General features: G+C 35.3%; 1 protein-coding gene across 6 annotated transcripts in view; it reads left to right on the forward strand.

Annotated features, from left to right (window-relative positions):
* EPHA7 (EPH receptor A7) overlaps nt 1-22578 on the forward strand; it is a 219681-nt gene that overhangs the window by 192692 nt on the left and 4411 nt on the right. For 2 of the 6 annotated variants that reach the window (XM_020963076.1, XM_020963078.1), the window contains exons 10-16: nt 2847-2972; nt 4068-4253; nt 4892-4953; nt 7038-7247; nt 8861-9010; nt 20095-20288; nt 21378-21533. In XM_020963076.1, coding sequence (XP_020818735.1) covers nt 2847-2972; nt 4068-4253; nt 4892-4953; nt 7038-7247; nt 8861-9010; nt 20095-20288; nt 21378-21533 — 1084 coding nt within the window. The other 4 variants (XM_020963077.1, XM_078155234.1, XM_020963079.2 and 1 more) reach the window with 2 other exon arrangements.

The following is a 22578-nucleotide window of genomic DNA, read 5'->3' on the forward strand; positions in this document are numbered from 1 at the left end:
AATGAGGGTTCTCACTTCTCAGCAACAAGTATTTTTTCAAGTACCTAAGAAAAATAAAGTAGTAATAAGATATCACTTACATGATGCATTTCGATTTGTTTCCTTGTAATATTGCATTTTGAAACCGAGGTAAAATTGGAATTCCAACACTTGCCTAAACACCATATGCTGAGTTGTCATCACCCAGTTTTAATATTTTAATGCCATTCATTTATTCACATTTGACATTCAGTTTTGGACTAGGGAAAACCAATGATGTTTATTTCCTTCAAACACAGGTAAAATGAGATTGCCATACCATAACAGTTTTCACTGGCAGCCCAAAATGTTAATGGTGCTGGTTTTCAAATGTTTAACTTGCTTTGGAAATAGAAATCAGTTTAAAACCACCTACACTTATACTTGAGACCAAGAAACAGGCCTTTGTGTCAGTCATTTCTTTCTAACTTGTTTCAGTACATCCAGTTACTCCCAATCCAATAGCCAGAAAAAAATCTGCCAGAGCAGTGAGCATATAATATTATTGATGGCTTAGGATATTTGTAAATCACTCCTTTTAGAGAATACTTGTTCAGGATCACTGGATGGAAATTCTGGCACTGAATTTACTCTGATGACTATATCCAGAGTGGGGGTAAAGTACAGCACTAGGGTCATCAGCTATTTACAAGTTGGTGTCTTTTCATTCTTTTCACGTATGTACAATTTTCCTATGTGCTAAGACACCAGATTGAATTTTCACAGCAACTTGAAAGCAACCATTTAACTGGCTTTTAGAGCACTGGATTTAATAGAATGTCCAGTCTTTTATTTCAAACCCTCTCAACTTTCCATGGCCCAAAGTGCTACATTTAAAGATATAAACACGATGGAGGAGTTTTAAGTGAAGCAATTCCAATTTACATTTTGTTTCCTCCTACCATTTTCTTCTAACAATGTCTTCAAATTCAAGCCAGCAGTATTTCATGTTGGTATGCCAAAATAGCTTTGGCCTGTCAAAATGTTTTATGACAGCTTGAATAAAGAACCATCAGAGACCCATTTGAGATGCAGAAGGTTACCTCCAATCTAGGCCCTTATCACACACGAAAAAAAAAAAGGAAAGAAAAAAGAAAGAAAAGAAAAAGAAAAAAAGAGAGAGAGAGAGGATGGCTTATTCTCCATCTGCCTGCCTGAAAACACAATATAGGAGGTTAACCTATTGTTTTCTTCCCCTCTCTTTCTCTCTCTCTCTCTCTCTCTCTCTCTCTCTCTCTCTCTCTCTCTCTCTCTCTCTCTCTCTCTCTCTCTTTCTCTCTCTCTCTCTCCCCCTGTCCTTCTGCTTCTTCTCTCTTTTCTCTCTCTATCCTTTCTCTATGCTTCTTGTCTTCCTCTTTTCTTCTTTTATTTTTGTCGTTCAGCTTTAGTGACAAATGAACATCTGTCAGTTTTATAAACTGCAGCAAAAAAAAAATTATAATAATCAAATTTGGATAAACAATCAACTCCATGAGGACAAACCTAGAGTTTCAAAATTATTCCATACTTTTCTTTATATGTTTCTATTTCATTTTTCATTATGCTTTTATCTTTTTTAAAAAATCAAACAATTCAATTCCATAAGCATTTATTAAGCACCTACTATATGCAAGGAACTTAATAAATGCTTAATATCATTTGATAACATAAACACACTTAAGTTGTGGTATGATATGTATGGAAATATATTATTTTAAAAGCATTAAGCTTTAATTGAAAGATTTTTCAGTTGTTTCCTTAAATAATGGAACTACTGTTTAAGTTCTGACTTTTTTTTTTCATTGCCTTAGTTGACCAAACAGTATGCCAATCATTTTTATCTACGTCTTTAATCAAACACTTAGATTGGGAACACATGATTATGAATGGATTCAATTTAAACTTGTCACAATCGTTATTTGTTACCTGCATGTACTGGGTATGATTTAAAGATGATTTTTATCCCTAAAGCCCTATGTGGTTCAAAATATGGCTGACTTTAAGGAGGACAATAGCCTCCTTCCATGTAATAGTAAATATCTGCTAGAGCCCTGTGACAGAAAATCACTGGAATTGTATTCCGTATTGCTCCCTCCAAAATTCCCCCATTCCTGATACCCGGTCACCAGATCCGAAGTACAGCCTGAATTCTCTTGTCATTTGCCCAGCCATCCACTTCACTTTGTGCTCTGTAGATCTGGCCTCAATTGCCCTTGAAACTGGAGTACAAAGTGTGTCTTTTGTGTATACCTCTTTGATTCTGTAATCACAGCCACTAGCATCTTGTATTAATTTTATGTAAATGTCAAGAGTGGTTGAACTTTTTTATATATACAAATAAACCAAAAAGCAAAAGGAAAATGTCTAAATTATTTTAGTATTGCTGTCAAAGAAGTAAATGGACTTTGAGTTAAATTTCTTCATTTTCATATTATAGGCATTTTGCCTCTACTTTTTTTTTTTTGAATTACCAAAATGTGCCCGAGCCAATTTCAAGGCATCAGGGACACAGAGAAGACGTCTTGTTCACAATATGGCAAAGTATGCTGTGATAGCAGGAAATCTGAGTAGTCACCAAATCAGATAAGAAGCTTGCCAGAATATTTTGGTGGATATCTTTTTTTTTCTCATTCACTAGGAAAAGAATGCAGTTTAGCCCTGTTTGAGCTGGATCCCAAGCTTGCCTATAGCTCCAGCATACTGAAGTAGTCTGTTAAAACTGCTCTGAATCAGGTGGTGTGGCTGCAAGCTCACTGTTCCAAGGAGCATTCTGCATAATGAAATTCCTGGGCTGACTGCACAATAAGTGCTTTGCTTCATCACAGTCATGCTTTCTTACATCATTACAGTTAAATTTCCAGGCACCAAAACCTACATTGACCCTGAAACCTATGAGGACCCAAATAGAGCTGTCCATCAATTCGCCAAGGAGCTAGATGCCTCTTGTATTAAAATTGAGCGTGTGATTGGCGCAGGTAAGGCTGTTGTGGCTTCCTTATTCAGCTGTTCCATTTAGCCAAGATCGAAAGTCATGCATCATAATGACAGGCAAATAATTATGCCTCACATATAGAACTTTTGCATTTACCGAAGCTGTTGGGAGCAATGAACCTGCACTTATAAAAATCTTGAGAAAGTGAACCATGTGGCACAAAGAGCTCATATACTTTTGCTCTTCTGTTGGCTTAAAAAACATTGGAGTTGTATAGATGATGAAAAAGTAGCTGCAACTTGTAGCTCAGGAAAAAGTTTGGTGGCACATTTTTAAAAACTCTAAAAAGTCCCTAATTATGTTTGTCTGGGATACAAATTTAATTTACTTCTTTGAGCATCCACCATCTTCTGAGGAGTTCACATTTGAAATTTGTTTCATGTGTGCACAAAACTATAGCAGAAATGTTTATTGTTCAAGGTGTGTAGTAATATTGTCTATTAGCTACTTCTAAATGAAAAAAAATTCCTTTAATTTTTCTTAGAGAAATGTTATTTCATGAAAAAAATAGATGCCTTGAAACCAGGATACTGATTTCTGGCACAAGCTGCACACATGAATTTTACAGACTTCTTGTTAAAATCTTTAACAAAGCTGTAGCTTTTAGCTTTGGGCAGTGGAGGAGTAGTGACAGTGGCAATGGTCAGAGTTCCCTCTTATGTTCTACATAAGAGGTTATACAACCAGCACCCCGTCTAAAAATTCAACCTTAAAAAAAACCCAAAATTTTGCTAAATAACCCATTGTTTATATCAGATAAGGAACTATCACATAGATTAGGTTAGTGAGGTTGTGTGAGTGGACAAAAATGTCCCTCTTTTTAAATCACTTTATGTTTGATTTAATTCACACCTTCCATTTCACAAATGACTTCATTGTGTTTGCATTACTTTCAGACTTGAGGATAAAATTAGCCAGCAGCAGGGATGATGTCCATTGTAACCTAGACAGCTTTGCAAAGCTTTTGAATAGAAATAGAAATGTGTGATTTAGAAGTTTGTTCCATTTACTTTGCAAGAGTGAATGTGACATGGAATGAGTAGCGATTTACATGTGTCTGCCTACTGTTTTACCTCAGGAGAGTTTGGAGAAGTCTGCAGTGGTCGCTTGAAACTCCCAGGGAAGAGAGATGTTGCAGTAGCCATAAAGACCCTGAAAGTTGGTTATACAGAAAAACAAAGACGAGATTTTTTATGTGAAGCAAGCATCATGGGACAGTTTGACCACCCTAATGTTGTTCATTTAGAAGGGGTTGTCACAAGGGGTAAGTACTGCTTACATCTTTTACTTGACTAATGGACTGAATGACAGAAATTGCTTTGGTGTATGCATGGTCAGAAATCCAAATGAGGAACATATTTGCATTCTTTTAATGGATTTTCTCTTGATGTCTAACTAAAACAATACCTATTTTATACTACATCCTGAGGGGAAACAATAGGAAAGAGGCATGCATGATTAGGAAATGAAGATATTTTGTATTATACATTCATACATCTATAAATATGTATCTGTACACATGCATATACAGTTTTTACTTTCGTTTTACTAAAAAGGTCATGCAAAAAAATTATGTACTTTCTTAGGTCTATACATATTATCTAAAGTGTCACTTTCTCTGAGTTCTGTTCTCACAGCAAGAGTCAAGAGAACACACTGACATTTTGATTTGTATGGTTTAATTTTGTGAATCATGACCGTGCTCCATGCAGACAATTAAAGACTTATTAGAGCTTAGTAACAGTGCTGGAGGCATTAGAAACAGTCATATTTCAACTATTCAACCCTAAAAGGAGCAACATGTGTTTTATACACACATGCGTATGCACACAATGGGTCTTCCAACATAGGGTACAGTTGCTCAGAATATACTGTTCCTTTTTCTCCCCCCTTACTTTTTAGGGAAACCAGTCATGATTGTAATAGAATACATGGAAAATGGAGCCCTCGATGCATTTCTTAGGGTAAGTAACTTAAAATACACACTACTTCAGAATAGACTCTGCATGCTACTTACTGAATGTCACAAACTATTTTTTGCAGTGTGAAATGTGAACATTATAAACATGAACAGATCGGGAATTTATATGAACAAAATCAGATTAAACATCAGGGAAGGAGACAGCCTTAAACTAAAGCTTTTCTGAACGTTTAAGTGGTACAATGTGGTAAAGCAAAAGTGGTTTTCATTACTGCTAGATACTGAAGTTAAGAATAGATTACCTGAAGCCCCGTAGCAGGAACACATGAACACATGCTAGAAAGTAGCATTTCATTTGTTCAGAACGGTGGAAGTCATAATAAAGATATCTGAAATAGAACGCAGAGGAAATTCTAAGAAGATGAGAAAAATGACAAAGCAATGCAGTGATCTCTGGTAGAAACCACAATATGACTATGGGGTGTCTTTGGCTATTCTGACAACAAACAAAGGCAAGACAGAAAATGTAAAAATGCTGTACAAATTATTTAAAATAATTTAATGTGATGTGGTTTGTTTCATAAATAAGTTCTGAATAATTTCTGACTCTTTAGTCACAGTTAGTTACATGCCTTCAGTCCCAATGCGTGCATAAATGTCAGCTTTCAACCGTATACTAGAATGGCAGGCAGAATTTTCCTTCATGGTAATAAAAATAGTAATAATAGCCAGCCTGTATATATCATTTTAGGGTTTATAAAGAACTTTTCAAACATTATCCCATTTGAGCCTTACAACAACCTTAGGGGGGCAGGTGTTACTATTATACCCATTTTACAGATGGGGAAACTAAATTGGGCAGGCTAAGTGACTTTACAAATGTCACATGGCTAGTAAGTGTCTGAGGGCAGATCTGACTCCAGGTCAAGGGCTCTATCCACAGTACCCCCTAGTTGCCTGTACGAGATCAAGGAGTAAAATTATTATGACAGCAATAGCTGACATTTATGTACTGGGTTTACAATTTTTAAATTGCTTTTCTCATAACGTCGCTGACCCAGTACTCGTGTGAGGTATGGACTGTAAGTATCATTATCCTGACTCTGCAGATGTTAACACCGAAAGCCCAGGCAAGTTAAGTGATTTGCCTCATTTCACATATTTAGTAAGTGGCAGAACTGGCACTCAAACTCGGATATATGACAATAGTTTCAGGGCTCTTTTTCTTCTACTAAACTTCTGCACTATTTTAGGTGGTTTTTTTCCTTTTATTTAGGATTAGGTAGTTAGTACAGCCCAGAGGTGGTCCTTCATCTTCAGTCACTCTACAACTCAAGCCCTAAAAAAAAGAAATCATAGGACTATAAATATTTCTGGATTGAGAATACATACCAGGCCTACAGGCTATAGAACACAAGACTGTTCCAGATCCTAATTCCCCTAAACTCATTTTTGCCACAGATCTTTAGACAGCCGGTCTTATAGATGACAAGAAATAATCCAACCCAGTCATTGCCATTACCTCCCACTCCCATGTTTATACATTTAAGGCTGGATTAAAAGCCAACCAGAACTTCACTTTTTGCCCTTTCAGTGAATTGCCCTTAAGGACTTACACAGTTATAAAGAATTGTCAATTAAAAAAATAATGAATATGTGTGTTTGGAAAAAAAAAAAAACTACTACCTTAACCCAACAATTTTGGGGCAGGGATGGGAAACATAAGATAACATTTGTCTTTGTGCATCTCTTTATACTGTTTTGGAACATTTGTGCCTAATTCTCCAAAACAGCCTTTTTCTAACAGCTTTTATGTTTGGCTGTGCCCATCCTCATGGTGGGCTTTTTCAGCTTTAATTATCTGCCTTGGCTATTGATGTTTATGACAGTGACCAGATGATTGCTAAATTCCCATTATGTTCTGTGCTATCTGGATACAGTCTATATATCTGATAAGCTCTAAGTTTATCCTTTTACAAGTGTCTAATATGGTATGGGAATTCAATAAATAATTAATTGCTCCTCTCTCACTAGGAAAGATGAGTTAGTATATAGAAAATATCCCATGATGACATTTTCCCCGTCAAAGTCAAGTTAACTGGATTTCAACTGTTGTCTTTCCTGCAGAAACATGATGGGCAATTTACAGTCATTCAGCTTGTAGGAATGCTGAGAGGGATTGCTGCTGGAATGAGATATTTGGCCGATATGGGTTATGTTCACCGGGACCTTGCAGCTCGCAACATTCTTGTCAACAGTAATCTTGTTTGCAAAGTGTCAGACTTTGGCCTGTCCCGAGTTATAGAAGATGATCCAGAAGCTGTCTATACAACTACTGTAAGATATGTTTTTTAAAAAAAATGTATTCCTGTTCTCCTTCCTTCATATTCTACATCTGTACTCCATATTTCCCCATTAATAGGAATGATTTTAAAAATTATAATGCAGCAATAATAATCTTCATAGAACCCTAGAAATGAAAGACCAACTACATGCTTTTAAAAAAAATGGAGCCTCCCTTGTTTTGGAGAAATAATTGATTATCTAACAATCCATATACTTGGTATCAAACGGGCCAAATGATTTTGGACTCAGAAATGTGTTCATCATGTTTTATAGGGATATCTATACAAATACCATATGCATGTTCACAAATCAATCCAGAATGGACACTTTTTCAGTTGTAATAAGTAAGAAGGCATTCTATCTTAAATGATGGTTGTTAAGGTTATTAGTGATGATTTATGGATAGTGTTCTCTTTTCTGCTTTTTATCATGTATGTGACTATTGCCAGTGTAAGTGTGTGAGGCTCCACTTAAAAAATCCTTTATTGTAATAGAAAGATAGGGATAGGTGCTGGAGCTCTGATTTCATTTTATTGGTGTAGGGAGTCCTGGATGAAGAAAAATCCCTCTACCAATGCAGGTAGGCATCTTCTTGATAACTTAAGAAATTTGCCTAGATCACTTTGAGGTTAAATGACTTGTCCAGGGTCACACAATCAGTTTGTGTTATAGGTGGGATTTGAACTTCGGTATTACTGGCTCCAAATCCAGCTCTCTTCCCAACACAGCATGCTGCCTCTTTAACTGAATGTGACTTTAAATTTCCTCAACAATACTGAAATGAATATAACCATTTTCAGAGAATCCTCATATCCATTATCTAATTTGACCTTTAAAACACTCCTACCAAGAAGGTATATATTATAATCCGTAATTTATCCCATGGGACACAAAATATTCCACTTTATATTTTATTCCACATTATAACAAGTAGTATTGTAGCTTCAGTTGTATTATGGCTCTTGCCACTACAATCTTTCCTCCATTCAGCAAAGTGATTTTCCAAAAGCACAGATCCAACCTTGTCCTCTTCGAGAACGAAAGATAAATAGCAAGCACCCTCAGGAAACACCAGTGGCCTCCAACAGCCTCCAAGATTCAAAGCCATTCATAACCTGTCCCATCTGCCTTTCCAGTCTTATTACATCTCATCACAAAGTCTTCAAAAAACAACTTCCTTGTGTTTCAGGAACAAAAAATCCGCCCCTTGGCTCTAGGCATTTTCTTTGGCTGTCTCCTATAAATGGAATGCTCTTCCTGGCTTCCTCTAAGTTCTAACCAAAATACCTTGCATAGAAAGCCTTTCCCAACCTCTTTTAATTCTAATGCCTTCATTTTTAAAATTGTTTCCTGTTTATCTTATATATACCTTGTTTGTACACATCTATTTGCTTGTTGTCTCTATCTTTTAGATTGTAAGTCCCTTGAGGACAAGAATTGTCTTTTGTCTCTTTTTTGTATTTCCAGCACTTAGCAAAGTACCTGGCACATAGTAGGCTCTTAATAAATGTTTATTTATTGACATTGATTTATGGACCTGAGTACAATGGATATGTCATATACGTAATCATATGTAATTAATTGCTAATCTCTTTTTAAAATAGGGTGGGAAAATTCCAGTACGGTGGACAGCCCCAGAAGCCATCCAGTACCGGAAATTTACATCTGCCAGTGATGTATGGAGTTATGGAATAGTTATGTGGGAAGTAATGTCTTATGGAGAGCGGCCTTATTGGGATATGTCAAATCAAGATGTAAGTTTTACCCAGGCACAAAAGTAATGTGCCCACATTCATTTATGCTTATGGTGAATTGTATGGCTTTAGAAATACGTAAATTATAAAACTAAGATTAACACAAATGGAAAAATGACACAGTAACCTAGTTTTCTTTTTACTATAATAATATATGTAAATCATTTCCTAAAATTTTTAATTTTCTTTTAGTAGTGGGATTTTTTTTGGTCTTATTTACCTTTGGATGTCATGTGCGATTATAGTCCGTTCATTCAATTTCTCGATGACCTAGATAATTCACTAAAACAATCAAGACCAAATCATTGTTTTCCAATGCTTTCCCAATTCTAAATCTGATTTTATATCCTAAATTTCAATTCTTTTTGGAGGAAGCGATTTTCATACAGGGAGTTTACTATATTAATGAAATCACAGGCCTCTATAGAAAAAAAATTTTGTTCTATGTATTATCTTAGGTGGGCTTTAAGTAACAATAGTATTCACATTTTCTTCATCCTCATCTTTAATGAACACAATACTGAACAGAAAAAACACATAGCAAATTCTTGATTATTTCTCAATAGAGTAGGATCTTGGTGACATAAAACTGCAAAATAATCAATCTTCTGGTTTATAGAGATTGAGAAAATGCAGCTCAATCATGCACCCTAAAAGCCTATCTTACAGGAATGTATTAAGGGAAGGATTTCAACTTTATTGGCAGAGATTGTTCTACCTGCATAGCTGAAATAGGAGAATCAGGATAATTATCTCAAATCTACTCAGTTTAGAATGTGAAGGACAAGTCTTGTGAAATATGATCTCCTTTAGAATGAAGAATACAAACATGGTAGGCAATTTTTAATAGCTGATAAAGTTTACAGTTTATTATTTCCAGTTATCAAAAAACGTCCCACATTTGTGTAGGAAGAAGATATCCATCTATCTAGATGCCTAGATAGATCTATCCAGATAGATGCTACACTCCATATCCTTTTTAAAATAAAAGGAACTTCATATCCACATCTTTATCAGAAAATTTTGTAAAATTTGAAACATAGCTAATGAAACAATTACTTATTCCTTTCTTAATTACTGATTAATTAGATTTTTATTTTTTATCAATGAAGCCAATATTTTATAATCAACACTGATCAACATCACAACATTGACATTGTGGAATTAAATCATAGTTACCCTAGGAACTTTTGGAATCTTATTTTCAATTTTATTAGATGAACTTGTAACTTGTATTCAGCTGAAAACCAGTGTATTTATTTAATTTTCACCATATGCTGGCTTATATATAAGCTGCTAAAAGCAAAATAAGTAGAAAATATTTTAAAGTCTCTTGAAAGAAGAAACCATTAGACTGAAGACTTACAAGGCAGCATATTAGTATGGATGAATAGAAATTGTTCCTACAGTTTGGTATAGGGGAATCCCAATGAAGAAACTTCCTCTACTGCTTCTGCAGTCTAAGCTCTTAGAGCATTGCCTGGGGGCACATAAAGATTAAGTGACTTGCCCAGGGTCATTTGTCAGTATGTGTCATGGGCAGAATTTTAACCTAGGTCTACCTGACTCTGAGGCCAGCTCTCTATATGCTACCCCCTGGCTACCTCATAGAGGAATATATTACAACTGTACTGTATATAGTTTGTTAGGGGAAAGTGTTGAATGAAGTTAAGTCAATCAGGGAAGTCTTCATTTATTTGCATTTTGTGGCAGATTTTTTCTTTCTTTTAAAAAATTTTAAAAAAGGGAAATTAAATAATGAATTAGATGGGGGATATTATTCCAAGGGAGTATACTTAAAGGTTCCATTGTTGAAAACAGGCAGATCCTTTGTGAGAGGGTCACCAAACCAGAATTTCATGGCTTCTGATTTTAGTAAAGAATATTTATTAGAGGGAAGGGTGAAAAAATGAAAAAGAAACCAAGTAGATGAGATTCCAGTCAGTAAAAGAAACGTTTATTAAGTGTATATGATATTCCAGGTACTGTGCTAAGCACTACTGATACAAAGAAAAGCAACTGACAATCCCTGCTGCACAATCTAATGAAAGAGACAACATGAAAACAACTATATATAAATGTGATATATACCAGATTAATTGGAAATAATAAAAGGAAAGCACTAGAATTAAGAGGGATTACAAAAGGCTTCCTGTAGAGGCTAGAACTTTAGCTGGAACTTGAAGGAAGATAGGGAAGGCAGGAGATAGAGATGAGAAGAAAGATTGGTAAATGGCCTTTTAAAAGTCAGACAGAAGAGTTCAAGGTTGATGGGAGAGGCCATAGAGAGTCCCTGGAAGTTCCTAAGCAAAACAATGAACTAATAATAATAAAATAATTCTTTAGCATCTGTGACTGTGAGAGATTGCATGCTGGCAATTGTACAGGACTAATGCTGTAGTATTAGGCATAAGACAAGAAGAGCACGTACTAGAGTGAAATTTAAATAGTTTCCTGATTCAATAATCATATTTAGTCAACAAAAATAACACCCTTTCCAAAACTTAATATTTTTATTTTGTTAGCATAATCTTGTTGGCATTTTCAAAAAGCCATATAGATTGTTATCAAACCTCAGAAACAAAACAAACTGAAAAAGGGGCATTTTAAGTTACTTCAGTTTTTTTGGTAAATTGGATTGAGTGATTGACATGGAAGTTCTTTTTTTTTAAGATAAAAGTCTAAATGATGAGTCAGTTTGGCAGAGTGCAAAGTTGTTAATATTTGACAGGTCTCAGTGTCAAAGATTTCACGGACTGTCAAAATGTGGGCAAACAAATCCTTGGGGCAGAGAAAAGAGAAATATTTACATTCCCTAGACACTCCATAGAGTTTCATTTCTTTTGACACCTTCCTTCTGTAGTAGATCCAAACATAAAGGGGTCTGACAGGAATCTAAGATGACTAAAATTCAGTGTTTACTTACCTTTCAAAAAGGAATAATAAAAATGGCTAAATTTAGAAAATTACTATCTTCAAATTTAATATTGTAATTCTATCAGGTATAGTTCAAAAAAGTATATTTTGAATATTTTTCTTGATAAAAATTTATCCTTAAAGTTTAAAATTAAATAAATTTGTTTAATTAGCATGCTTCATAGCCATTATGTGTTTTGATTGATAAAATCACTTATTCTTGTGTCCGTAAGTGAAATTTTGCTTTTTCCAAGAACAGATGTCTTCAGGGGAGAGTGGGACAAACACAGAGACACATCATAATGGATAGAATATTGTAATGTTTGATATGGAGTTAGAATGAACTAGATTAAAATCTTGCCTTTGATATTCACTGGCTTAGTGAATTAACTAGTTATTAAGTTTCAAGGTATCTCATGAAACTTATCTACCATGTTATAGATAAGTTATGATTTCCATTGCTAGAGGAAATTTCTTAACTGGGACTCTTCTATGCTGATGAAATTAAATGTCCTTCATTTATGTTTATATCATGTGTGTATATACACACATGCATATGCATGTTATATCACAATCACGCTATATATTTTTGGATTGAGGCTAGGTCATAATATTATTATTAGTTCATTTTGGTACTTCATATTTCATACAATATGTGTAATCATATTCATTTTAACCTTGTAGCATGGTAACATCAATCTCATTACCTTGCTATTCCCAAGTAGAGAAGTAGAGATTTAGCAGTTATCTGGCTAATGTTAACTGTGTAAACAGGCAAATTGGATAATTAAGCAAAAAAAAAAATCTACTCTGGAATGTGAAATATCTAACATTGATTAGTTAAGTCAACCAGCTGACCACTGTGCTTAGTGCTGTATATAGTTTCATGCCCATTCTAGCAGGAGATGTCAGGTATGATGTATGTAGCTCTATATGTAGATAGACACATACACATACACCCACACACATTATAGTATCAGTTGTATTCAAAATGTTCATATGTAAGTAAAGAACTCGGAATGTACTTTCCCAGAAATCAATATTATAAATCATGCTTTGGCTTACAGACTGGCCTATAAAGTTTATGAATTCTTCTTTCAAGATAAAATTAATAGAAAACAATATTAGAAGTAAAGCAGGAAACTTTTAACAAGAACTTTACGTATATATTTTATTAATTTTAAAAATATTAACAAAAGCTGATGCTTAAAAAACTGCTCTAACTAGATGAAGCCTTGAAAATAGGAATTTTTGATATTCTGAAGAGGACTTCTGGGTGTTGCTTCAAGACTTTTGAGGCTAATGGCATGAGTATTTTATTTTGTCAAGCCTTTCTCTTCAAAACTTCCCTTTTTATGAAACTGTGTGCCACCTATACTACTCTTCTGCTCTCGGTCATGCTTAATTGCAAGTTATATTTTTGCTCACAAATGAAGAGAGGAAGAGGGAGCAAGCAGCAACAGGGAGAGATCATTCAGATAGAACAAGGCAAGAATGAGTTGGAAGAGACAGGATGTCAAAGAGGATTATGGGGACAAGATTTGAGAAAAAATTAGCTGAGCTTTGAGTGGTGAAAAATATTAAAAAAAAAAAGGAAAGGCATGGGATTAATCACACTAAAGAAGGAGAAATGAAGCAGTGTTGGAAGAACCAGATTCATACAATTCTGTAAAATACAAACAATGTCTTTGGCCAAGAGCAGCTTGCCTGCTGTCCAGATTAAGGGAAAGAATTCAGAAGTAAAAGAGAGAAGGTAGAATGGGGGGGGGGGGTCAGAATATGGATACTTTTGAGTTGGTGTCAGGTTCTTATAACTCCTTACTGTCATAATCTGCAGACCTTTGATGCTGAAATGACTTAAGAAGGGGAAATATGGTTGAAAATTTATTATCATTGATGCAACTTCTGATATGCCAAACAACCTCCTGAATGTTCTTGGTTTTTTAACTCAGTTGATCTGTTTTGTCTTGTCTTTTTCCAAGGCAAGACCACTTGTAGGAGCCATGGTACAGTGTAGCCAGGTATCTCCCAGGGTATATTTCTAACTTTAGCAAGGGAAGGAGAAGGCTTTGTTGTTGTTGTTCAGTTGTTTCGGTCATGTCCAACTCTTCGTGAACTTATTTGAGGTTTTCTTGGCAAAGACCTTCTCCAGGTCATTTTACAGATCAGGGAATTGAGGCCAACAGGGTTAAGTGACTTGCCCAGGATCACACAGCTAGTAAGTGTGGGAGACCAGATTTGAACTCAGGTCTTCCTGACTCCAGACCTGGCATTCTATCCACTGTGCCACTCAGCTGCCCTAAGGAGAAGGTACTATCTTCAGTAAAGGCCAAAAGTCCAGGATATAGCCCGTCAGTGTCTGTGAAGTATACTCTATATGGTTGCTTCAGGTAGAGCAAGCTTCTCAAATCAGGGGAAAGGGTAATGAATTTCTTAAAGGAAGGAACAGAAGGCTTGTGGAAGGGATAATGATAAGATTAATTCAAGTTTAGTTAACCAGAGGACATAAGAAAGGATGAGCCCATAGCATAAATACAGGAAACTGGGCCACAAGGAAGCAGATTCAAATTAATTGCCAAGGAGAAAATAGTAAAGTGTTAACCAGGTAGAAAACAAAAGCCTTGCACACAGTAGGTATGTGGTACAATACATAAGCAATTGTTAAATAACAAGTTTCAGAAGCAGCATTTTATATGTATAGCAGTTTGTTTTACTCAGAACATAAAGCGGAATGAGCGATATGCTTTCAACCGGGTCAATGAGATACAGCGAACTAATGGTATAGACATAGTCTCACAAAGTCAGGCAGCTTTGTGTTGGTTGATTATGGGTTTAGAGCAACTCAGTAGCACAATAACCTATCAAGGAAGCACAGGATGAGAAATACACCATTGGGAAGTGATAACAGCTAGCATTTATATATTGCTTTAAAATTTGCAAAACATTTTACAAATATCACTTCATTTTATCCTCAACCTTATCAACAACCCTAGGAGGCAGGGGCTATTTTTGTCCCCATTTTAAACTTGGATCCCATAACCGTGCTGACTCAAACTGAGAAGTTCCTGAGTCTGTTCTCCACACACTATAGGATCCTGTAGACTGTATGAGGAGGGTTAATTTGCACATGCTAGCATTAGAAGCCTTTTCTTTTCCCTTAAAAGGCAGCTCCAGCATGAAAGAAAGGAAGGCCCTAGGGAAATTAGTCACAGCTGCTGCCCTGCAGCCATGCTCCTGTTTAGGTACTCAAAACTAGAGGAGTGCCTCCGTTTTTCTTTCTTACTAAGTGCTTAACCTTATTTGAGTTTTTACCCCCATAGGTTCCAGGAGCAGGGACTGTGGGTTGTCTTTGTATTCCCTGTGTTCAGTATAGTGTCTGGAATATAATAGGTGCTTCATAAATGCTTACTGAGTGACTGTTGAAGCAACGTCAATAATATCTCAAGGTAGAACTTCCTTTCGTACAGTCATTTAAAGAACTTGGAGAAGAAGTCCAAGAAGATCTTGCCTTAAAAAAAAAATACAACAAAAAACCCAAAGTCTCACTTGTGCACAGATCATGTGTCATTTAAGGATATGCTGACCATATCCTCGATAATGACTGACAAAAAATAAAATAAAAGTCTGACTCATTTAAAACCACTATCCCCAAAGTGTGGTTTAGAGGGGAAGAACATCAGATTTATTGTTGGAAGAACTGTCTGTAGCCTGACACTGTCAGTTACTAGCCATGTGATTTTGCATCAGTCACTTAGCTCTCTGGACCTGCTTTTCTTCATTTGAGGAATTTTGACTAGATAGATGATCAAGGTCCTATCCAGCATCAGATTGAGGATCCTCTGATAGAACCCTTTCACTTTGAAAAAAGGATAGGCTTTGGATACTTTTTTAATCCCTAGTAGTTAGTTACCAGGTAGTTACTCAAAGCAATATTCTTTCATGATTTCTTTTCTTGATTATGCCACCCCCTTCTCTTCCAGTGTTGCTGATTTTTAAAAGTTCTTTTTTTTCCAGTTAAGGAAACTTAATAAAGTTGCTTTTCCCCCAATTCCCAGTGAAATGTTATTGAAAACTTAAACTAGGTCAGCAAATAGTTTCTGTGATGACTAGCTTTCATGAACAAGATAAATGGGAGTAAAGGTAACAAGGGCAGGGTCTTAGCCAGTTCTTAAAATATTGCATTAGTAGTCAGTTTCAGCCTTTGAAAAAATAATCAGTTCATGACTAAATTCATATTCTCATTAATAAGTAGTCCTTGGGTTTCTTTCTGTTTTTATTTAGCACTAACCACTAAGTTAGAATTTTTCATCTTTCATGTAAACATGGAAATAAATTTTAAACTTTGAATCTTTTTTTTTTCTTCTTCACCTCCCAATAACTTTTATGGTCATTGTGCTAAGATTATTCCAAGCAAGGTAATTTTAAAAAATATTTTCTAAATTTTTTTCACAGCATACGTCAAAAGAACTGGTCCTTGTGTGTCCCAAAGGCCTTTTAAAAAAAGGTCATTACCTTAGTCACTTCTGGGTCCTCTGAGAACTATCTAGAATAAAGCTAATTTGGAAACCTCTAACTAATGCTTCCTTAATTTCTTGGCTGACTTTTTAGCACCCTTAAGTCCAAATCAGTGCAGACAAATAAATACACATACAATCATTTGAGTAATTCAGCTCTAACTCTGATCCCTTCCTTCTGCTGTTCCCCCTCTACCACCGAAAAGAGACAAAAGGGAGGATTTTTTTCAGAATTCCCTTGACAATTGTAGGTACCTCTCTGTGGGCATACCCCATCCATAAATTAATCATCTTTTTAGTTCCTGGGATGTTTAACTCTTATGTTCTCTTTTCCTATTCCTATTTTAAGCTGCTGCATTGGAAACCTACATTGAACTAGTACTATGTTTTGTAATTCAGTCGTTCCTATGGCCTCTCATCCTGGTGCCTTTCTAATACTAATAAACTTTCAGTGGTCTCCAATAGGGCAGGCTTTCTTAACATTTACTTCCAGTTGCAATCAGAAGTTGTGATTTGTGGGATACTGGAAAAGGAAATTAGAGAAGTGAAAAGTCTTCTAGTATTTTAAGGGATTTCATGTGGAAAGAGTATTAACTTCATTCTATTTGACCCCAAAGGAAAAAAAAATAGAATTTTTTGAAAGAGATTGCAAAAGACACAAATGTAGATATTGTAATGAAAAACTTTCTAATAATTATAGGCACCCCTAAGTTCAATGAGTTGTATTTCAGATGTTTTTCCCATCGCTGGAGGTCATCAGAGGCCAGATGATTCATTTTAGAGGATGTCATAATATTGTAGAGGAAATTTTTATTCAGAAATAGGTTGGGTTAGATGATCTCCAAAGGCAGTTTCAACTCTGAGAGCTTGTGATTCTGTGACTCCTGAACTAATTTCCAGATTTGGGTATGTATAGTTACATATAGATAAGATCCACATCTTCAGTTTTTTGACATTTCATTTTGGGGCAGGATAAAATCAGTGTCTTTACCCCATAGGAAACAATAGTATCTTAGACTGTTATCCCTTCTCCTTTTACAAATGAGGAACTGAGCTCCACATATTTAAAATTATATACCCAACTAAAAGTCAGATTCTGCATCCCAGTCTAGTGTCCTATGTTCCTCATTTTTCTCCTCTAGGAAAATATCCTATAACCTGAATCTCTAATAAGTAAGGAAATTCGGGATAGGTCATTAACTCATTTAAGCCACCAAAATAGGCACCATGTAGTGTATTTCTGCATTGTTGTTTATATTTCATTTTAAGAATCATTTCAGGCACAGTTATACAGTATTTTTTTTTAAATTTCCAACACTCAAACTAAATTTATCTGGATCTTTGTCATCATGATACAGTAGAAGACCACCTTTGGATTTAGGAAGACTTAGGTTCAAATTAATCTAGTATTTGCCACATATTAGCTATGTGACTGTAACTATAAATTACAGATGAACTATTAATGTGCATTGGAAGAGATTCTCCATACCAAGAGTATCCCCAACTAATGAAATAATTGTTGCAGACTCCACCCTTTATATGATTCAGTGTAAAGGCTTCCTTTTCTCTGTGTATCATTCAAGTTTTAGGTAACATAATGCTATGGAAAGAAAGGATGTATAGACACAAGAATTTGGTGCGTCTCATACTCTGGTATTGCCATTTATTATGGTATTGTCATTTACTATCTGTGTGACCTTAGACCTATCACTTACCCTCTCTTGCCTTCAGTTTCTGTATATTTGTTCCAAAAGTAAGAGATGAGGGGAGGAACTAGATACCCTCAAAAGTCCTTTATGGGTCTAAAGTCATAAACCTATGAAGACACTGGTTTTAGTCAAAGTGAAGATTGTGCTTTTTAACTAAGCTCTTTCTCTATTTCCCCTTTCACAGAAGCTTCTATCTATAAAATTGTTGATTTCAACTGCTGTCTTCAATTTCTTAAATAGCTTTTTACGTTATAATGTTTTTATTCTTGAAAGTCAGAGAATATTTTCCATATTTTAAAAAAATTAGGATCATTTTAGTACTAGGCTCATCAGCATTTCTCATAATCAACATTTCTGTTCACTTCAGGTCTTTGTTTTCCCAAATATTTGGAAGCAGTGTCTTACTGATGTCCAAGTGGTCACAGTTCTTATAGGAATTTTGATGTTATGTCAATCAGTGTCGCTGTTCTTTAAAACCCTCGTAAAGGGTGATTTAATGTTTTTGCCCTTAAAATAAGGCCTTTGTGTCTTCCAGCTATGTTTTCATATTTTGCCATTCAGATTCATTTTTTTTTTTAGAAACCCATTTTTGTTTCCATATAAATCCAAATGGTCAAGTGTGAAAGAATTGATCTGAAGTTGTAATCCATGTATCTTCATCTCTTGCCCATTGACACTGGTCATCTTGTCCTATTATTTTCTCCCCTTCTTGAACTCAGAATCCTGATGTCTTAATGGTATCTAGCATAAAGGTAAAATGATTAGCTGAAGGGAAAGGAAAGGGAAGAATGCAGAATTCCAAGCCTCACAGCATCTACTATAAAGTCATCTATGCCTATTGCTTAGTAGAATACAAGAACTTTAACTGTGATGTTTCTGGATTCCTAAAATGAGAATTTTTCCCAGTGTGAAAAAGGACTTACTAGCACTTGCTTTTTTTCATGGCAATTTAAAAACACCCACTTGAAAAAGTATCTTTGTAAATGTTTGGAAAATTGATGAAACCGATCATTCTAGGTAACAATTTTTTATTACACTTTGCACAGTTTGGAAATATATGGGTAAATAAGTTTGCTTCCTGTTTGCACTCAAGTCAGTCATTTCCATTATGTTCTCTATTTTGAAAATCTCTGGGGCACCATTAATAATACTGCCATCTACTGTATCCCGTATCCCTTATGAACTTAAATACAGCTCCCTTACTGCTGACCTGACTAGGAAATATAATTACATTTGATATGTTATATGGTATAATAATCATATTTGTTACAATAAGTCCTTGAACAATTTATTTTTTTTTCAATATATTTGGTTTCTCTGTAATCCCATGTATATTATTTTATACATTTTAAAACATTGTTCTGATAAGGCATCCATAGTTTTGCTAAAGTACAAGAGGGGTCCAAATCGCAAAAAAAGCTTGAGAAGCCCTAGTATTCTTGGATGTTGAGGATAAAATATACCAAATGTTCTGAAATACAGTGTAGTTGTTTGAAAAATCTTTATTAAAACAAAATATATTCTATTTGATTAATTTTGATAGAGCCCAAAATTAAATAAGTATGTGGGTCTGTAAAGTTTAAATTTTATTTTTTCTTCCATTGATGAGTACAAGCATTTAGATAAATTAAAAAGAACATAAGAAAAAATGGTTGTGCAAAAAGAAATAACTTTTTAAAAAGGAGAATGGCAAAGATTTTATGTCTGCAAACTTCTGCTCTTTGCCATTTGTTGAATTCACCCTGAAAGAAGTTTTTATTTCACTCTTAACATATTAGTGTCCATATTGTCTTGATTTTGGGGAACATTTTTTACCAAAGATTCTCTTGGTATTGCTTTTGTACATTGTTCCATTCCATGTTGACCATTGTTAATGATCTGACTGTATGCTGATAGCTCATTTAATGTTGTCAATCAGGGTTTTTAATGCCATTTTCACTATTAGGTTATAAAAGCAATTGAAGAAGGTTATCGTTTGCCAGCACCCATGGACTGCCCAGCTGGTCTCCATCAGCTAATGCTGGATTGTTGGCAGAAGGATCGTGCTGAAAGGCCAAAGTTTGAACAGATAGTTGGAATTTTGGACAAAATGATCAGAAACCCAAATAGCTTGAAAACACCCCTGGGAACCTGTAGCAGGTAAGTGCCTGTTTCTATCAGGGACATGAATTTGAAAAGTTGGAAAATTTTTGCACTGGGCTAATTCAGGTTTTCTTATAACAATGAATTATGCTTGTAAAATGAATGCTAGTTTTACTATATTAATATTTCCCAAATATTCTTTTGATACCTTGTCCTGTTTAAATAATTTAAATCTAACTATTATTCTTGGTCTCCATTCCCCACCCCTCCACCCATGAGAAGTTGCCATGTATGTCTCATATTGTCCTTTCTTAGATGTATCTTAAAAGACATTGTTTTCTACTAGCTTTTTGTGATAAGATAATATCCTGAGTTTCAATAGTTGAGTTTTTTGACTTATGATTTTATTTCCATTGCCCTAATTGCTTCCTTTCCCTATTTGAGCTACACTATTTTGGTTTTTAATTCATCTCTTGAGGTAATTGTACAAAGAACACACTTATAAATAGCAATACAATAAAGGGAGAAAGAGGAATATCTATTTAGTAAGAAGAATCATGACACTCAATTCATTCTCATGAGTTGTTTTCCTGCATTGTAACATAGGAGTTGTTATTTAGCCCCCTGCTGCCTTGTAAGCCTGGTATTCCATGGCTGTTGTCAGTAGCAAGTTAGGCCCTTCTAAAGGTGTATTAACTCATGTAGCCCACAAGGGTGCCATTACTACAGTGGAAGAGTAATTTACTAAATAGTCCCCTTGTGGCCTGAACAAGTTAGTGTACCGCCAAATGTGCTTAATTTACTACCAGTTACTTCCAGAGAAGAGGCTGAGCAAATATTTACTGAATATAAATAGTGTAGTCTGTACTTAAACACATACACACACACACACACACACACACACACACACACTCAGAAGATATAGCCTAATAATCTTGAAATCTGAATAAAGACAAGAAAATGTAGGGGACTACAACTTTTACACTGAAAAAATATTAGCAAAGAATTTTCTGGATTTTTAAATATGCAAAGCAAAGGAAACATATCTGACCTCATTCTATTTCTGCCATACATTTGTGTTGGTAGGCTTCTTTGTCACCTGATTTAGTCAATCAAGGTTTATCTTGCTCTTTTGCTTTCAACTAGGCCAATTAGTCCCCTTCTAGATCAGAATACTCCTGACTTCACTACCTTCTGTTCTGTGGGAGAATGGCTACAGGCTATCAAGATGGAAAGATATAAGGATAACTTCACAGCAGCTGGCTACAACTCCCTTGAATCAGTGGCCAGAATGACTATTGAGTAAGTATGACTTTGAATTATATGGGGGAAGGGAGGGGTGGGTTACTGGGTTCATTTGAAACTGTATTAGTTCTGCCATGATTACAAAGGTAGTCTTTCCCAGCCAAGTATCCTATGCTGCAAAAATTCCTTCTGAATCATTTCTTTTCACTCCAGATACATTTAAGTTTACATAGGCTGAGAGGGATATTCCAAAGAAAGTTTATGCCTAAAGTGATAATTTCCCCACAGCAATCCTATTGGGCATGAGGTCTCAACATACCATGACCAAGGTACACTGAGGCATACATTTCAGTGACTTCTTGAGTTCAACTAGGGAAGTGTAACTCTATGAACTTGTTACCTACTTAACCCAATTAATTTTTTGGTTGATTTGCTTGAAATTTCTGGTTCAACACTTTGCCTTAAATGTTTTTTTTTTATGTAACTGTGAACTGAATCAGCAGCAGCAGTAGTAACAGCAGGAGTAGTAGTAAAACTGTTATTTATATAGTTCTTTATGGTTCGCAATGCAGTTTACAGTTTGTTTGGTTTTTTTCAGTTTATCATCACAACATCCCTGGGAAGTAGATGCCCTTATTTTGTAGATGAGGAAATAGAGGCAAGCAGAAATTAGGTGACTTGCCTAGGATTACACAGCTAGTATCTGAAGCTGAAATTTGAACTCAAGTTTTCTTGACTCCAGGTCCCACATTGCATCCACTGTACCACCTAATTACCTGACATCTGGATTGTCAAAATACCAGCTTTTTTGCTACTTTTTCACACGGCCTTTAGAAATTCATTTAACCTCTGGGCCTTAATTTATTGTATCTAAAATGAGAAAATCAGTTCTGAGCCCATTAACCTCAAAATAATGCTGCAAGGTTATAATGAAATATGGCATATAAACACAGTTTTTAAAAGTATATGAATATGTCAGATATGATTCATTGTTTTGGTAGCCCAACAGTCCTATGAAGGATATATTCTGTACTCAAGGGAAGATGCCCATAGGATTAGAATCAAAATGAGACAGACCCAAAAGACATATACCTGATGTCAC

This window comes from Phascolarctos cinereus, unplaced genomic scaffold (assembly GCF_003287225.1).
Source record: "Phascolarctos cinereus isolate Bilbo 61053 unplaced genomic scaffold, phaCin_HiC Scaffold_5;HRSCAF=322, whole genome shotgun sequence".
NCBI classification, from domain to species: Eukaryota; Metazoa; Chordata; class Mammalia; order Diprotodontia; family Phascolarctidae; genus Phascolarctos; species Phascolarctos cinereus.